General features: G+C 41.2%; 1 protein-coding gene across 4 annotated transcripts in view; it reads right to left on the reverse strand.

Moving 5' to 3' along the window:
* Positions 1-16364, reverse strand: part of nr3c2 (nuclear receptor subfamily 3, group C, member 2) — a 147241-nt gene that overhangs the window by 35006 nt on the left and 95871 nt on the right. For all 4 annotated transcript variants that reach the window (XM_082537109.1, XM_082537108.1, XM_082537107.1 and 1 more), the window contains one exon: positions 912-1039. In XM_082537109.1, coding sequence (XP_082393235.1) covers positions 912-1039 — 128 coding nt within the window. The remainder of the gene's footprint in view (positions 1-911; positions 1040-16364) is intronic.

The raw sequence follows: 16364 nt of genomic DNA on the forward strand, positions 1-16364 counted from the left end.
TTAATTAGAAATTCCTGCAACGTAATAGAACAGTATTAATGTGTCTTTTCTTTTTTTCCTGTATAAAAAATATGAGAGTCCAAAGCACAGCAACGAAAAGAGGCAAACGGAACTAGCGTCTGAGGCTACGTTCACACTGCAGGTCTTAATGCTCAATTCCGATTTTTGGATCAAATCCGATTTTTTTTTTTGTCTGCTTGTTCACACTACAAATAAAATGCGACAGCAAACGCGCTCTAGTGTGAACCCTCAATGCGCAAAAGAAGACGTCACACACAACACGCTCTGTTTAGACCCAGAGCAAACAGTATTGTTTGACTGATGGCCCTTAATATAAAGACTTCAGATTTTACGTTTCCCAATTTTTGCTTTAAGTTATTTTGTTATTTACATAATAATGTAAATAACCTAATAATGATCCTTATTTCTGTTTTAGAGAGGAGCGGTGCTTCAAAGGACAGTTGCAGTAGAATTTCTAGAACATCAATTAAGAAACACATTCGCCAATTTGAAAACACATAAGGCTGCATATGCTGCAGATACAAAAACACTGACGTCAACTAATCATCAATGTTGTTCCAAAAGAGCAATCAAAAGATAATGGCTCCATACCTAGATTCAGCCAATTACTTGTTCATTATTTTTTGTGTTGCCACAAATGCGGTTATTGTGTACTTGGCTTGTACCAATCTCTCTGTTTGCCTGTTTCCTGTACTCGCTGTGTGTTTCTTATGCTGCATACTGTGTGTGCTATCAACTGGTCGATATGTTTCTTGATTTGCTTGCTGTTTTACTTATTATCTTGTCAGAGAGGTGGTAATGTTTTCTTGCACTCCCTTGTGTTTGCTTAATCTGCAGGGTTTTAAGCTCAAGCCAGTGACATCTCATCTAAACGTGGGACGATGCCATACCTTCCACAGCTCTTTTGAAGAAGACCTTGCAGCTTCCGCATGTTACGACGCCGTAGTGACAACCTGATGCCTCATCTCCACAAACCAGGCACACTTTGGCCGTCGAGGACGGTTGTCTCAGTGGCGAGCTGAAAGGACACACATAAGAGTTCTTCAGACGAGGCATAAATTAACAAGGAATACTCAAAAGTCAACAATAAAACCAGGGCTGACTGTCCCCTTCCCATCTGCATTACGGCATGATGCGCACTGTGAAACATTCTTGGGTTTTTACAACCCACTGACAGTAGCAGCACAATGTGGCTAGCCATAAAAATGTCTGCCAACCGGGAGAGGAGGGCTTTACGCTCCTCGGATTTATGGTTTCTCCAAGCTTACCAGGATGACACTGAAAGAATTATAGAGGAGATTATTTAAATTCAATAAGCAGAGAGAAACAGAGCAGGGTGTCAAATTTAAGTGGGATCCAAAACACCTCTTCTCTGGCATGAAACCGGACTGGAAAAAGAGTTCAGAGGTGGACTAAAATGTCAAAAACCACGGTGGAACAAAAGCCCTACTGTGTTATAGGTAAAACTATATATCGAGTTCAAGGCCAAAGATCGCAGGTGTGATTCAGCACTGACGTGTGCTGTACTGTAAATAGCATGACGTGTTGAATTTACTCGAAACAACGCAACAAACAGGCAAGACAACACGAGTGATGAGTCTGCTGATCTAAGGCGTTGTTTACTCTGGCATCATTTACTTCTTTTACCACTGACTGATTCCTGCCATTACAGGCTCATTAAATCGCAGGATAAACAGTATGTTCTTACTAATGCGCTGTTAAATGGGAGAATTAGTTAAGACTTGCAGTTTACCCACTCCTGAAAATGAGACCATGAGGGTCATGGCGAGGAGTGTCACTGGTAAAACCTGATGTGTGCTGTCAGTTTCCACCTGAAGAAAGATCATTATTTTTATATAATGTTTCTGTCTGCCAAGCCTAAATGTGGACCATTCCAGGAAGATGTTGGATAAAAGATCGAGAATCGAGACGGTAGAAGCTAATTAGTGATTCTAAATTGGATGTAACTTTTTAAAAAAAATAAGTTTACATCTGTAAATACTGATGGACTGATTCACGAGGTGGCGTTCTAGACCCAAATCTCTTCTGATAGAAGAAACATTTCCATAAATCTGATATATATCGTCACCACGGGCAACTGTGTATTATCAATGAAGTAACACTAACATTTTTTCCCATCATTTAGTCTCATTTAAAAACCCTATCCAGTTCGCAAAAGACCACAAACTATATTTTCAAACTAAAAAAAAAGTCCTGTCTTATATATGTATTGAATTCACAGTATTTTAATATAAAATTTCAATCTAATGAGTTTTAGGTGTTGCTCTTTGTTCTGCAGATTTGATAGTTTGAGTAAAACTGGAACGGGTCTACATTAATCAGCTGTCTTGTAGTAACCACCAGCACAGCTGTACTATAGAGTGAACCGGTTAACATTTACGTTCTACGTGCACAAAAGTTTTTGTCACGTCTAGACACAGCAGAAAAAAAAAATCAGGACATTCACTATAACCTTTAACAAAACGTTTCCCTTCATGCTCAAACACACACAAAGAACACAATATGTAGATTGGTACAAAGAGAGAACACCTTGTATCAAAACATTGAAAGTGGCCTCAGCTTCCCCTTCTTTTCTGTGCTAATTACCTCTCTTCCATCTCAATCAATAAGATGCAAGGTGATTGTCTGGTTAACATTCTCCGTACATCCTTCATCAAACCAGCTGCCAAGCGCTCTCTTTCTCTCTCTCCCCCCTCCCCTTTTCTCTGTCTCTTTCCCAGTCTCTTTCTCTCATGCACACGCATTTCCTCCAGGGGACGAGCTGGAAAGGGGTACAGCAACAGCACACTCAGATACAATCAGGACCACTGATCTAATTCCCTCTTGTCCATCTACACACACATTCAATTTGTTAGGACGCTTAGAGGAGTCTCTGGTGAGGTGTTTGTCTGACTTGATCTTTCTGGCAGCGGGCCTCACGGTTTCAGCTTAATGTGAGTGCAAGTGTGCGTGCACAAATCGAATACGTATCAAGATGTGTTTCCAGCATGTTTATATGCAGAATATTCCCCCCATACATTGGCCTTTTCACACCATCACCAAACTGCATTAAGGGGAAGACAATCCAATCCAAGAAAAACAGCCCTGGAAAGTTTCACGGCCAAGAGCAACACGAGGAGCAGATGAGAGGTCTCTCTAAAGTATGCCTCTAATATCGAGTCAGTGGTCAACCTTTTAATAGTGCTGCACATTAAAGCCTTGTCGCTGCGTGCCAGCCTGCCTGCCTGCTGGTCCACCAACAAGGTGACTTCCCCTCCCTCAGAGAAGTATATAGGTCATTTGCTCTCTCTGCTTATGAAACCAGAGCAGACAGGCCAGGCTGCAGTGACTGTGCACCAACGTCTGCCAGTAGCCCAGAACCAAAAACGAGCAGCCAGACATTCCCAAATCAGCCGCTTTTAGCAGCCTACAGTTTACACGTGCAGCATATACAAAGAATATTAGCAATTTTGTAACAATTTTTTATAAGCTTACAGTAAATGCAATTATGGCCCCTAGCTGAAACCAAAATGGGGATATAGTGGTTATATTTTGTGTGTCTATCTTTGACTACTGGGCCACAAGAACACAACAAATGAATGAATTTCCTTTTTTTTGGCCTGCCAATTTAGTGGCTTGAAATATTAAGTGGTCACAGTTTATGTCTGCTTTGATGAAACTTGAATGATGATGTGCAACTTGGTGAAATGTCTTGTTAAAGCTAGATGTCTAAAATGTTAATTCCCACAGCCTCGTGTCACATTTCATCTTGAATGAAGACAAAAAAAACGGAGTCAGAAAGCAGAGTTAATGGTGACTTAGTACAGATGTTCTTTTTTTGGGAGGGTAGCCCTAATAATAGTTCTAAAACAATGCACAGGATGATTGTTTCTGCAGAAACTTCTGCAGGCAACTGCTGTGAACCGGGAACGGGGCCTTTTTCTTTTCTTTTCTTTTCTTGACCCCTGTCTTCTCTATTTCTGGGTACAGTCTCAGACTAACTCAATGGGACTGACTGCACAGATCAAAGGTCTCATTCTTCGCTCCAGTTGCTTTTTTTCCCCTTCTAACTGAAACCCCAGGGCAGCAGTTTCATTGTTTTCAGTGTCCTTTCATCTTAAAAGATAACACACAAAGCTAACAACTGATTTAGTTGCTGTGTATTTCCCATGAGGGCCCAGATGAGTACGAGTACACAATGCCCGATTCTTCCCACCAAAATGTACAAACAGAAATGTGTGTCTTCTACTTGCTCTTGCTCCCTCCTTATCAGACCAACGTGCTGCTTGGGGAAGATATTAATGAAAAAGCCAAAAATGAAAAGAAGCATGTTATCTTGAAGGCTGAGAAAAGCCCACTGCGCCCACCAAACTGTGTGAAGACCAAACCACAGGACAGATGTTGCTCAAATTGGCCTCGTGTTTTTTTTGTAGGGGTTTTTTTTACGAGTAATTCGGATGTCACACTGAGAGCATTCTTCAAATGGTTCAAATATCTCCACCCTCTCTCAGCTGCAGCAGGAATGCTCAGTCATTAAGAGCTACAGCCAGGAAGGATGGTCATTTTAGCCACAGATTTATCAGAACCCGGAAAACTGATAATGACTGCAGTCACTCACAGCTGGTCTCTCTTTTTTTTATCAAGGAGTCTTCTTTGGCCCTAGTGCAAATCCTCCGATAGCCATAAAAAAGGTCAATACAGGTCACAACAAAGGGGCAGCAATCATTTGACTAAGGCATAACAAAAACAATTAGTTGCTATAGAAACCACGCCGTTGAAGAAAACTAACGAACGAGGGAGACATATAGAGGAAGTCCAGTTATTCTGGCTTTATCAAGATAACATCATTATGGGTGAATAACTGGGCACGAAACGGCTTTATGATGGACGGCAGCGAGGCTTCGTGGTTAGAAATGAACCCTGTGACCCGCATGCTGTAAGTACATTAGCATGACAGCGTCAGTAAACAAGCGAGTGAACCACAGACAGGGCACTGTTATACAGAGAAACAATGTCCTCATCACGCATGTTACACCGCCTGTCGCACACAAACACACGCGTGTGTGCTGAACTGTGTTTACACCGCTGTACAGCCGGCCGCCTACTGTAAAGATAAACGCACTGACTCGCTCATTCTAGAGGCTGATTAAGTGCCACGGCCTCCCTGAACCTGCCCTTCATGAAAGAGAAGCATCCTTGACTCTGGAAAGAGAAAAAAGGGAAAAGAAAAAACAGCTTCCACGGTACAGTACCTCTCTACAGTCTGGCCTACAATATTTATGTAATACACACCCTGGCATGCTGAAAAACCTTAAGCTAGACCAGTTCAAAGAATATTTATGTAACGCATAACTTGGCATGTTGGGAAAGGTAAAGGTAGATTAGTTAGAAAGAGGACGAAATGGCTTACATAACCATGAGCAGACAGTATAAACATTAGGCTGACACCCACTCGCCGCCTCTCAAAGGGAGAGAGGTCTTATGGGTAGTGTTAATGAGCCACAAGGGATTTATTTTTCCTGGTGAAGGTGACCCTGGCATTGGGCAGAGAGTACCTGAGCATACAGAAATATGAGATTTCCTCTTTGCTAGGCTTGTGTTACACATGTGTTAAGGTTACAGTATAATCTACTCTGACTGCTGCTTTTGGTTAAGAAAGAGGAATCAGCCTTAAGATGTTTAGCACACCTGTGAATGTTTATTGCCTTTACTTTTTTCTTGTTACATTACAATTGACAAAGAGTCAAACTACAGGGCTTATGTGAGTATAGCAACAGCAAATAATATGTATTATGTCAGCCGTGTTTGCATTCCTCATGTTAAACCCAAAGCTGTCATGTTGTCTCGCCTCCATGGATTATTCCCGCAAACTTTAGGTGACCTTACCCATGACAGCGAAATCACATTTATCTTCCTTTTAGAAATCCACTGTTTTGACTGTAAACAAAGGCGTAGAAATGCACACACGCACGCAGACACGCCGCCCTCTTAAGGCGTTCACACCGCCTTGGTCGACGGGAGGTTACAGACGACGCTATCGTTCTGATCTACACAGTATCCAGTTTGGACTCAACATGTCTGAAGCTGTACCTGTTTTCAAATTCCATAAACAACTTACAAACATCACAGGCGCTTTTTTTGGCCCAACTTTAACCTTTTCTTTAGCGTGCAGCTGCAGCTGAAGGGCCCAGAGGCTTTGTTTTTACACAAGCAGTGGGTACCTTTAGAGCAGCGGGAGGATAACTCACCGGGTTTAGAGTGGCCGGAGCCGTTGAGCATTTCAACCTCATCTTAATTCCTCACCGTCACCCGCATTGAATGAAATTAATCACCTGAGATATTTTGGCTAAGTGGTAAAGCATGCGGGCATGAATCTCAGAAAGATGTGGCAGGCTGTTATTATCTGGTGAGGAGGATTATCATGGCTGGAAACTCCTGTAATTCGTGCCTGCTGAGGACAGAGAGGGACTGATCGCATGCATCCAGTATAAAATTAGACACTGGGAAGCCAGCGGATGCCCAAAACTTCATTCATGCTTTTTATGTTGCACCTTTTATTTTAGGTATCCAAATTTCTGAGTACTTCTCCTGAACCAAAAGCTCAGGCTTCAGGCTACTCTGATCTTGCCACACATTTCTTTATATGGTGATCTTCTTGTATTCATAATCTAAGTTGTATTATAAGCAATTAAATTATCCCAGCATGCAAATAACTGTCGGTGTGTGGTGCTACCATACGTTTGTTTGGTGACAACAGGAGAAAAAAAACAAACAAAAACATTTTACTAGCTACATTACCTTTCATGTTTTAGGATAGGAGATGACATTTAAGCACATTTTCCACACTTACACCTATTTACAGCACAGGGCAAATATTTCGTGCATCAGGTAGCGAATGTTTTGTTTACCGAGCTGAGATGTGCTGCTGTCGTCTTTGTTACTGTGAATATTTGTGCTGCTCACTCAGATCAGGCTTGAACGTTTATGGGTGGGTTTGAGAAGTTGCCAGTTTCCACTCAAGTAAGTGAAAATATATTACTTGGTTGCAGGGCTTAGCGCTGTCGCCTCACAGCAGCGAGGTCCTGGGTTCAAATCCGCCAGCTGGCCGGGGCCTTTCTGCGTGGAGCTTGCAAGTTCTTCCCTGTGCTTGCGTGGATTTCCTCCGGTGACTCCGGCTTCCTCCCACAGTCCAAAGGCATGCGTTTTAGGTTAAATGTTCACTCTGAATTGGCCGTGAGTGTTGAATGGTGGTCTTTCTCTGCATGTTAGATAGACTGGCAACTTATCCAGGCTATAATCTGCCTTTTGCACTATGACAGCTGGAATAGGCTGCAGCCCTCCCACAAGCCTGAACCGGACAAGCGGTTAAGAAGATGGATGGATAGCTGCATAGTGGTTTTTTTTAAGAACCTTCACACCAACCAAAGGATGAGTTAGCGTTCACGGGGTTAAGGTGCTGCCCCTTGGCTGGCTTCCTGAAGTTGACCAATCAGAATAAAGCTGACCTTTAGAAACGATGGCCTAAGGAGCCCTAATATTGCCTCTTTCCAGGCAGAGGCTCAACTCAGGAGCTGCATAACAGGCAGAATGAGTTAAATAATCTTTTCTCTCTTTTCCACTCTCCTCTCACCCAGACTGGTTGAGGCAGATGGAGAGCCTTCCTGAGCTTGGTTTGCTCTGCGGTTTATTTCTGTTAAGATTTTTGTCGCCAAGCGCTTACTTGAGGGAATTTTTTTCTCTGTATCGCAAGATCACTTTACATTACGTTAAAAAATGTATTTAAATACACTGAATAGGTAAGGACTTTTTTAAGAATAAACTGTGAATCATTTTATAATATGCAAAACAACTCACTTTCTACTGCTCACCTTCACACGATAGCAACCCTGAGGTATATACATCATCCAATATTAAGTCTCGTTGTATTTGTATTCATATTATGTCACTATATTTATGTTATCGAAGTCTTTTTATGTGCCATGTGAGGGAGTATTGCTTAATTTCATAATTTCATTATGCTTGCATAATGAAAATAAAGAGTCTTGAACGGAATCATGCAAAGCCACAATTGTGGAGTCCCAGAATAAAAAAACGAGCGTGATATGTTACGCTTAAAGTCTTTGTGAGCCTTGGTGAGCTGCTAATGAATATTCGTGTGCATGCTTTCCATACTTTTCAAACTCTACATTAAAAGTTTAGTGTAGCTGTGATAAATTTCATCTTTACATAATGCTACACGAAAACTAGACAGTTCCTATAGAGTTCAAGGGGTCAGCACACCCACTCATTCATTTGACCACACGCAGTCCACCGAGTTCATGGGGTAATGTGCAAAGCTTGAACCAGGCCAAAGAGATCCAGGACTGCAAGAAACTTAATTTAGATGCATCTTGCATCCCCTGCCTTAGAAATGATGTATACGGACAACGGATGAGCAGAAGTTTGGGTGCAAGTCCCACATCTTAAAAACTTTCTCCACTTGGAGTGTTCTTTTTCAGACTTGAGTGGACTCGCCTTCAGAAACCTGTAAAATGTATTTTTCAATAACCCCGCAACAGAAAAAAAGGCAACAGCTTTTACTATGCTGAATTCATTCAAACAAAACAATCCTACTACTCATTTGCTGAGCTCTGCAGCAGCTTTGGCAAACCACCTCCTCGAGTCCCGCAACATTGTCTTTAAAGCACTGGAGAGCTTAAGTTCCTCACGTGCTCCTCACACCAATCTGTTGCTGCTTCGCTAATTTTCTGTTTTTGAGCTGCCAGTTTTCAAAGCTGCTCTGGACTGGAATCGGAAAACAGCCACAAAACAGCTGGGAACACAATTCGGCTGACATGTTGAGAAACTTCATTGTTGGGCATCAGGTTGACTTCCAGATATGGGAAATTGAGAAACAATGCAAACAAGGGGCCAGTGATAAACACAAAATGTTCAGCACACAAAGGAACATGAAATTCCACGATTAGAACCCGAACTCGCATTTCCCTCCCCAACCTAAACCTATGTGATAACTGCAAAAATAAGCAGGACAGTTGGCTTAAATCTAACTAAATACACAAAGGGGAAGTTGTTTTCGTCACCTTTGTGAAGCACGGCTCGGGAATGACTTGAATCAAACTCACTGCCACGAAGGAAAACACAAATGGACCACTTCAAAGTCACGCTGATAAATCTGGTTTTGTTACAGAAGCAAATCCTTTGATTTCAGTGGCATGAATAAACTCTAGCCCCGACCTCCCTTGATGTTCATGTTTCAGCTTTATTTCCTGCTTACTGTGCTCTCTCTCACTCTCTCTTCCACCAACTCTGAGCAGTACCTGGCTCCTTACGTACTATTTGTCTATAGCCAGATTTGGGCCCCGTTGCCTGCACAGGAAGTGACCTCCAAACTCAGCTTAGAGGCCCTAGGACAAATGAGAAAAACAAATCCCTAGACAGGGAGATTATCTTTAAGGGATCAGCCCTGACCTGAGCCACCTCCATGCCACAAACTCATTAACCTCTGTTCTCCACTTTCTAGCAACAGTTAGTACGCAGCTGACTCCTGTTTACATTGACCTTCCTGTGAGCAAGAAGGGTCTACTGAATAAAATGAAAGTATATCATAGGCCAAAGGTTGGCATTTCAACTCTAAAGCATGTAAATGTAAAAGAACTGAGCTTGTGAGTGCAGAGAAATGAAATGTGCCAGAATATTTTATTCAAGAGATGACCTTTTCCTTTCCCTAGTGATTCAAAAAGGCCTCACTCTGAATGTAGGTTAATGTACACTGGCGCTAACACATGTTGCCAGCAACCCTATGCATTGGCTGTCACATGTGATCATCCTTAACACCCACCAGTCATTTACAATTCTGCCAGGACAAACGTGTCAGATGAGCAGACAGGGAGTCCAGTGTATATACAAGGGGAAACGCTGCACACACAAGCCATAGTACATTAAGATATATACTGAGAGACAGAGTTAGCAATGGGGCTGTCAAGTGGATCTATTTAGGGGCTTTATTGTATGTAGAGCTAATAGTCAAGCGGCTCACTAAAGTCACAGGGTATGAAACCTCAACCTCAAGAAGCTGGCTGTGCACAGGAGCCAAAACCAAGTCTGGGGTTGGCCGAGATCCAGGTGGTTAACACCACAGCTTACATTCTGCATGTCGGCTGCTGTGAGCTCCTCTCCAGTCAGTCAGCGTTTCTATAGCATCTGACAGGTTCAACAGCAGAAGAGCAGTCTTACGAACTGCTCGGAGTCTCCTTCCTGCCTGCTTTCAGCCACTTAGTCAAACTGCTCCAGACAGCAACAATCAGGAGCCAATCAGGTAATGATTGTATATGGATAGAAGAAACAACAACAGTGAAACCTCACATATTTTCTTTAGACTTCTATGCACCTAGGAGCAGTTCAACAAGGTAGTCGGTTAGAAAAGTTTCCATATTTCACAGTTTTGTGTTTCTTTTTTCTTCTCCAAGACAATAAGCTAATGCACATTAACCAAAACTGTAAGCGGATACAATGAATAGTTCAAAGAATCATGTCTACAGTTTGTCCAGGAGCACTGAGCCTGCTCATTATAAATGTTTACTCCCTAAAAGGTCAACTTAACAATTCGGACTTCACAAGTACAAAAGGTCCCATACATTTGGTACAGATGAACACACACACACACACACACACAATGTTGGTGTTCATCTCCGAAGGATTACAGGCCCAGATGGTCTCTGGATGAACAATGCAACACCTGCTGACGGACATAGTGCAATTAGGTTCTCACATTAAAAAAAAGAAAAACTACTGCAAAAAAGGAGAACCTAAAGTGAATCATCAAAGGTACACATATGCTTGTGCTGACTAATCTCACTCTCGGCTAATCTCTGCATGACAACAACCCTAACCACAGTTTAATCCGACACCCAGTTGATCTTTGATCAAGGTCAGCCCTTAAAACCTAAAACCAACAGATGCCTAAGTCTTCCGACTCTCACTCTGTAACTTTATTCACATTCGGCGAGCATCTGCAGCGAAGATAAAGAAGTATCGCGTGTCATGTTTGTGAAGCTGTCTCACCTTGTTCCTGCTGTTATGCTATGAAATGTTTTAAGCAGCGTGACAAACAGAAAACAAATACTCTCTGATTTCTCATTTCAAACAAAGTGAAACTTGACCAGACAGGCTTTAACGAAGAGGAAACAGAATAGCTGAATGATTTCACTTAATACTGTTTTCATGAAAAAAGAAATACGAGGAGCTCAGCGGTGCAGGTGTAATTACATGATTCAGCAAATCAAGCATATTTACCTCTTGCATCTCTATCATGCACCAGATGCACCTGGCCATCACTGCCCAGTACCCGGACTTGCTCTAATGCCAAAGTCTATTTCACATGTTGCACAAAGAGATGTGTGCTTGCTGTGTGCAGAGACAATATAAATGGTAAATGGCCTGTATTTATATAGCGCTTTACTAGTCCCTAAGGACCCCAAAGCGCTTTACATATCCAGTCATCCACCCATTCACACACTGGTGATGGCAAGCTACATTGATGAAGAGTGGGAGGGTGTGAGTGGCTGAAAAATCAAGGGACACTGTTTTTACCCACTGTTATCAGCATACATCATCACTGCACTTACACAACTTGTAACACGCATGGGATCCCAATTTCCTGTTCAAAACAAGAAGTTAAAAATAGCATCAGTCATTGTAACCTTGGCTCAGGTGAGACTGGCTTCACAGGTGTAGTTGACTATAGATCTATATTTAATAAGGTGAAAGATTTGCAGTGGTGCATGTGGCTGCCCTTTCAGAGCAGGCGCTCATGTCACCTTTTATGGCCAGCCACTTCCGGGGATGATGATGAGTGATGATGAGGCACAGGAAAGGGAAATGAAAGGTAAAAAAAAAAACATTCAGTTCAAGCTAAACACAAGATTGAACCTATTTTAAATCAATCATTTTAAAATTATAAGTGATTTTGGATATATTTCTCAGAATGTTTGTCAAATAAAAAAGGCAAACAGTTTATTGTCAAAAATATAGTGCATGTTCCCCCTTGTTTGTATAAGGCTAGCATTGCCAAAGGGTGGCGGTTATGGACCTATAAGCTGTTTGCCCATTGACATTAAAGAACAAAGACAGAAGCTACTAACGACCAACCTCCAGAGCAGGAAAATGAAGCTAACGTTGAGTATTATATATACTATACTCATTGGCTAATGACTTATGCTTGACAATTTGTTAGCCAATGAGCAAGTGCTCTTACAGTATCATGCCCCCCCTTTTGTAGTTTCATACTGTAGATGGTGACTGTAATAACGCTACTCTCACGGCTTCAAAGCTGCACGTCAGAAACAACAGGTACATAGTTACTATGGCCATATGTGCATATTTTATACCGTCTATGAATGCAGCATGCTAACCTAGCTACCTAGTGTTACCTGACTTAGCGCTCCACGCTTTTTTCGTTAAACGGTAGCATCTGGCTCCCAGAAGTCATTAGCTTCAAAATGTAGGTTGACAGATAAAGTGTGTGTGACACTGAGAGACTGAATGCTACTGTATAGATAAGAGAAACCTGGAAAGCCAAAAACTACTACAGCCATAATAAATTAAAGCGTCTGCACCAAAGATGCAGTCTTTTTTTCTTTTTTCAAATTGAAAAGCTTATCTGTGGTAAACACCGTGTCAGGTATTACAGATTGTTCTTTTGGTGTTTAAGTGCAAGAGAATTTTGAAATAAAACATCCTCTACAGTATACAGTGCCAGGAACTTAACCAAATAAAAACAGCAAAAATTCTCACGCGTATTCACACTCATTTCACATCCCATCATTTTAATATCAATCATTTGGATTTCTGACAGTTTTTAGTGAAAACAATAAAATAATTATCAATAATTATTTAATTACTTTGTTACTATATTTCATTATAAATCTCATATATTGCCAAAATATAATTCACTTGAATTATATTGGATGGATGGATGGATGGATGGATGGATGGATGGATGGATAAGTTGTCATATAGTTTATAATAATGACTTCTGGCTTCTCAACTGGTTCTTGTCTTTATCTTCAGGATTATCGTGAAGAAAAATGAATATTTAAAGAAATTATGCCACTAGAAACCAATATATATTTACATTTTCTGACAGTAAGTGGATTCATTAGTAATTATTAATTAAATTCAGTTTATCTCCTTGCAAGAACACCTAGCAATAACATACTACATGATGAATATATCCATATAAACCCTATGCATAAAAGTACAAGACACATGCACAAGGTAAAAATCTCCTTTCATTTTATAATTTCCCTTCATGCTGCACTTTTAATAAATTGTCAGGTTTTACCACAAAGATGTCCTGTTCCAATAACACATTAGCCCAACCAAATACTCCAGGGGCCCAGAATATCTCCCACATTTTCCATGTGTGGGAAATACTGTTGATTCAGAGGTTCTCTCTTTCCTCTCACTCCCTGCTGCTCTTCCCCTCCCCACATTGTGTATACACTTCATGTCATTGTTTGAGGTGTATGAAACTGAATTTTATGGTAAATACATAACATTTTGGGCTCATTGCATAAATATTTAAGAACAGGAGACAGGCCTCAGGTGGAGAAGACGGTGAAAGTCAGCACAGTAGCATATGGTAAGGGTAACTTATTTGAGAGGTTTTTGTTATTATGAAGATTAAGATAAAAAAATAATAGAATTAAGAGTGTAGCTTTTCTAAAGATAGATCTTTTTCTTAAGGAGACTATTCAGAGTCCAACCTGAGAGGATTTTAAAAAATATTTGAATTACATTTTTTTGTGAGCAGCCGTTTAGTCTCAAGTGACATGCTGAGCTCTTAAACAGGAGGCCGTGGGGATTTACACAGTGAACAAAGGATTCCCTATTGAAACACTGCTTTGTGCAGCAGAAAAGCAGCTTGTAGCTCTACATTTTCTATCTATTCACTGTTCTGCTCCATGTTGCGAAGCCCGCCAGCACTAATGAGTACCTTTATAAAAGGAAATAGAGCGTAATTGCTTTTTCTGAGACATGAAGAGACTTGGGTGAAATTGGGAAAGATGTCTGTCAATCCACATAAAGCACATATATTCACATGCATGCATACTATACGTTAATATACAGTACTATGCAATAGTCTTGAGGCACCCCTCTTTATATTTCTTTATATTTTGATATGCAAGTGATATCCAAGTGCCGTGATCTATTAAAAAAGTGTGCAAATATACATAGAAAAGCAGCATATAAGACAAAAAACAGAGTTTGAGCAATTCTAACGATTTTAAAAGTGAATATTTGGCGTGACCACCTTTATCTTCTATACAGCCTGAACTCTCGTAGCAAGTTTTCCTCCCGTTGAACTTCTTTAAGAGTCTTCAGGAATAGGTCTCAGCGTTTCTTGAAGGACATTCAAAGCTCTTTGGATGTTTCTGCCTTTTGTTTTGTTCTCTGTCATGATGATCCCACACTGCTTCAGAAATGTTGAAGTCCGGGCTCTGAAGAGGCCAATCCATGACTGATATTGTTACACTGTTTTTTTCTATCCATGTATGCTTTATGGTAAATGGCCTGTATTTGTATAGCACTTTACTTGGTCCCTATTGGACCCCAAAGCGCTTTACATATCCAGTCATCCACCCATTCACACACACATTCACACACTGGTGATGGCAAGCTACATTGTAGCCACTGCCACCCTGGGGCGCACTGACACAGGCGAGGCTGCCGGACACTGGCGCCACCGGACGCACTGCCAGTGCTTTACTGCATTGGTTTGAGATCATTGTCAAGCTGAAAAATGAAGCTGGTGACAATCACATGCTTTTCACATGGTATTGGATGGTGGATTAAAATCTTACGATATTTTGTGGCTCCATTTTTCCATCAATTTTGCAACACCAGCACCACTGACTGAACTGCAGCCCCAAACCATGACAGAGCCTCCATCATGTTGGACCTGACAACCTCTGTTCATACTAACAATGATTTAAACCCCAAAATTTAAATTTGGATTCTTCACAAGACCTGTTGCCATTGATTTTCAGTGTAGCTCTTGTGTAATCTGGAATACCTCCAACTTATCTCCCTATTTCCCTATAGAATGGCTTTTTGACAGCCATCAATCCACAGAGACCATTTCTGATGAGGTTTCAATTAACAGTAAATGGATCAACTGAAGGGGAACGTCCATCTCTCAGGCCCTGTTATCTTATCTGGACTTTTTCCTATTGCTTAAGGACTTACAGATACTGGTCATGTGCTTTTAGGCCTGCCATTTCTTCTTTTATGCGGCACATGTTGAGTTTCCTCAAATTTCTTAAGGACACACAGCAGATCATGCCAAGATATACCAGGTTTCCAGCTAGCAGCTCTTTGGGAATCACCTTGGCATTTTTTGAAGATGATTTTGAAGAAGATAAAGATATAATTTCAATGTATTTTTTGCAAAGTTGTGTGTTATGTGTACACTCTTCAGTTAGATGTCTATTTATGCTTAAAACTTTTGAGGTCAGTGTTAAGTGGCTTAACATACAAAAAATCTTCTGAAAATGGTCAAGTGCAAGGATCGGTCTAAAAATGAATGAAAAAGCAGCCAATGTCTAAAGAAAAACTTTGAAAGACCTTCAGAAAACCCGAGAGAACTGCTGCTCAAGACCACTTTGAATTAAATTACAAGTCTGGCTCCTTGGAGGCAAAATATAAAGAAATGAGGGGTGGCTTATGGCTTTTGCACAGTTCAGAACATGACTGGTGCGCCGCATAAAGATTTTTGACACCAAACTAACAGCTGATCAGTGTGCCACTAACTCCCCTTTATGTAGATTTCCCCCACCCATCCTCTGTCTGTCCACACAGGCTTTGTATGAGGAACCCTGTCATAACAGCCATTTTGAAGGGTGAGGCATGCCCCGTTGCACTGGGATGGCTGGCCAAAGTATACAAACCCTAGTTACTGTAAATTCAGAAGAACTGCTATGCTGCTCTGAACAGATGTGTCACCATCAAACTCCACTGGGAAACAGAGGTCATGATTTCCATTTACACCTACTTCTCCTACACATAGATGTTATTGTTTAAATCCTTGCTGGTGTAAGCAAGTTAATGTAAAGCAGGCATATGCTTCTGTCTGTGTGGGGTTTTTTTTTTTTTTAAATACAGAAGTTATAATTCCCAAAAGGCTGAAACTTGAAGGCCCGCTGCTCCACTGTAGAGCCTGTGCATTTCCTTTGAGGTTCAAGATGAAGGTTTCTCTTCTGTTCTGAATAAATCAGCAACTGGCTTGCCCCGTCATTACAGAGAAACAACGTCTCTCTGTTTCTGTAGTTAACTCGCGATCC

This window comes from Aulonocara stuartgranti (assembly GCF_965226115.1).
Source record: "Aulonocara stuartgranti genome assembly, chromosome: 6".
NCBI classification, from domain to species: domain Eukaryota; kingdom Metazoa; phylum Chordata; class Actinopteri; order Cichliformes; family Cichlidae; genus Aulonocara; species Aulonocara stuartgranti.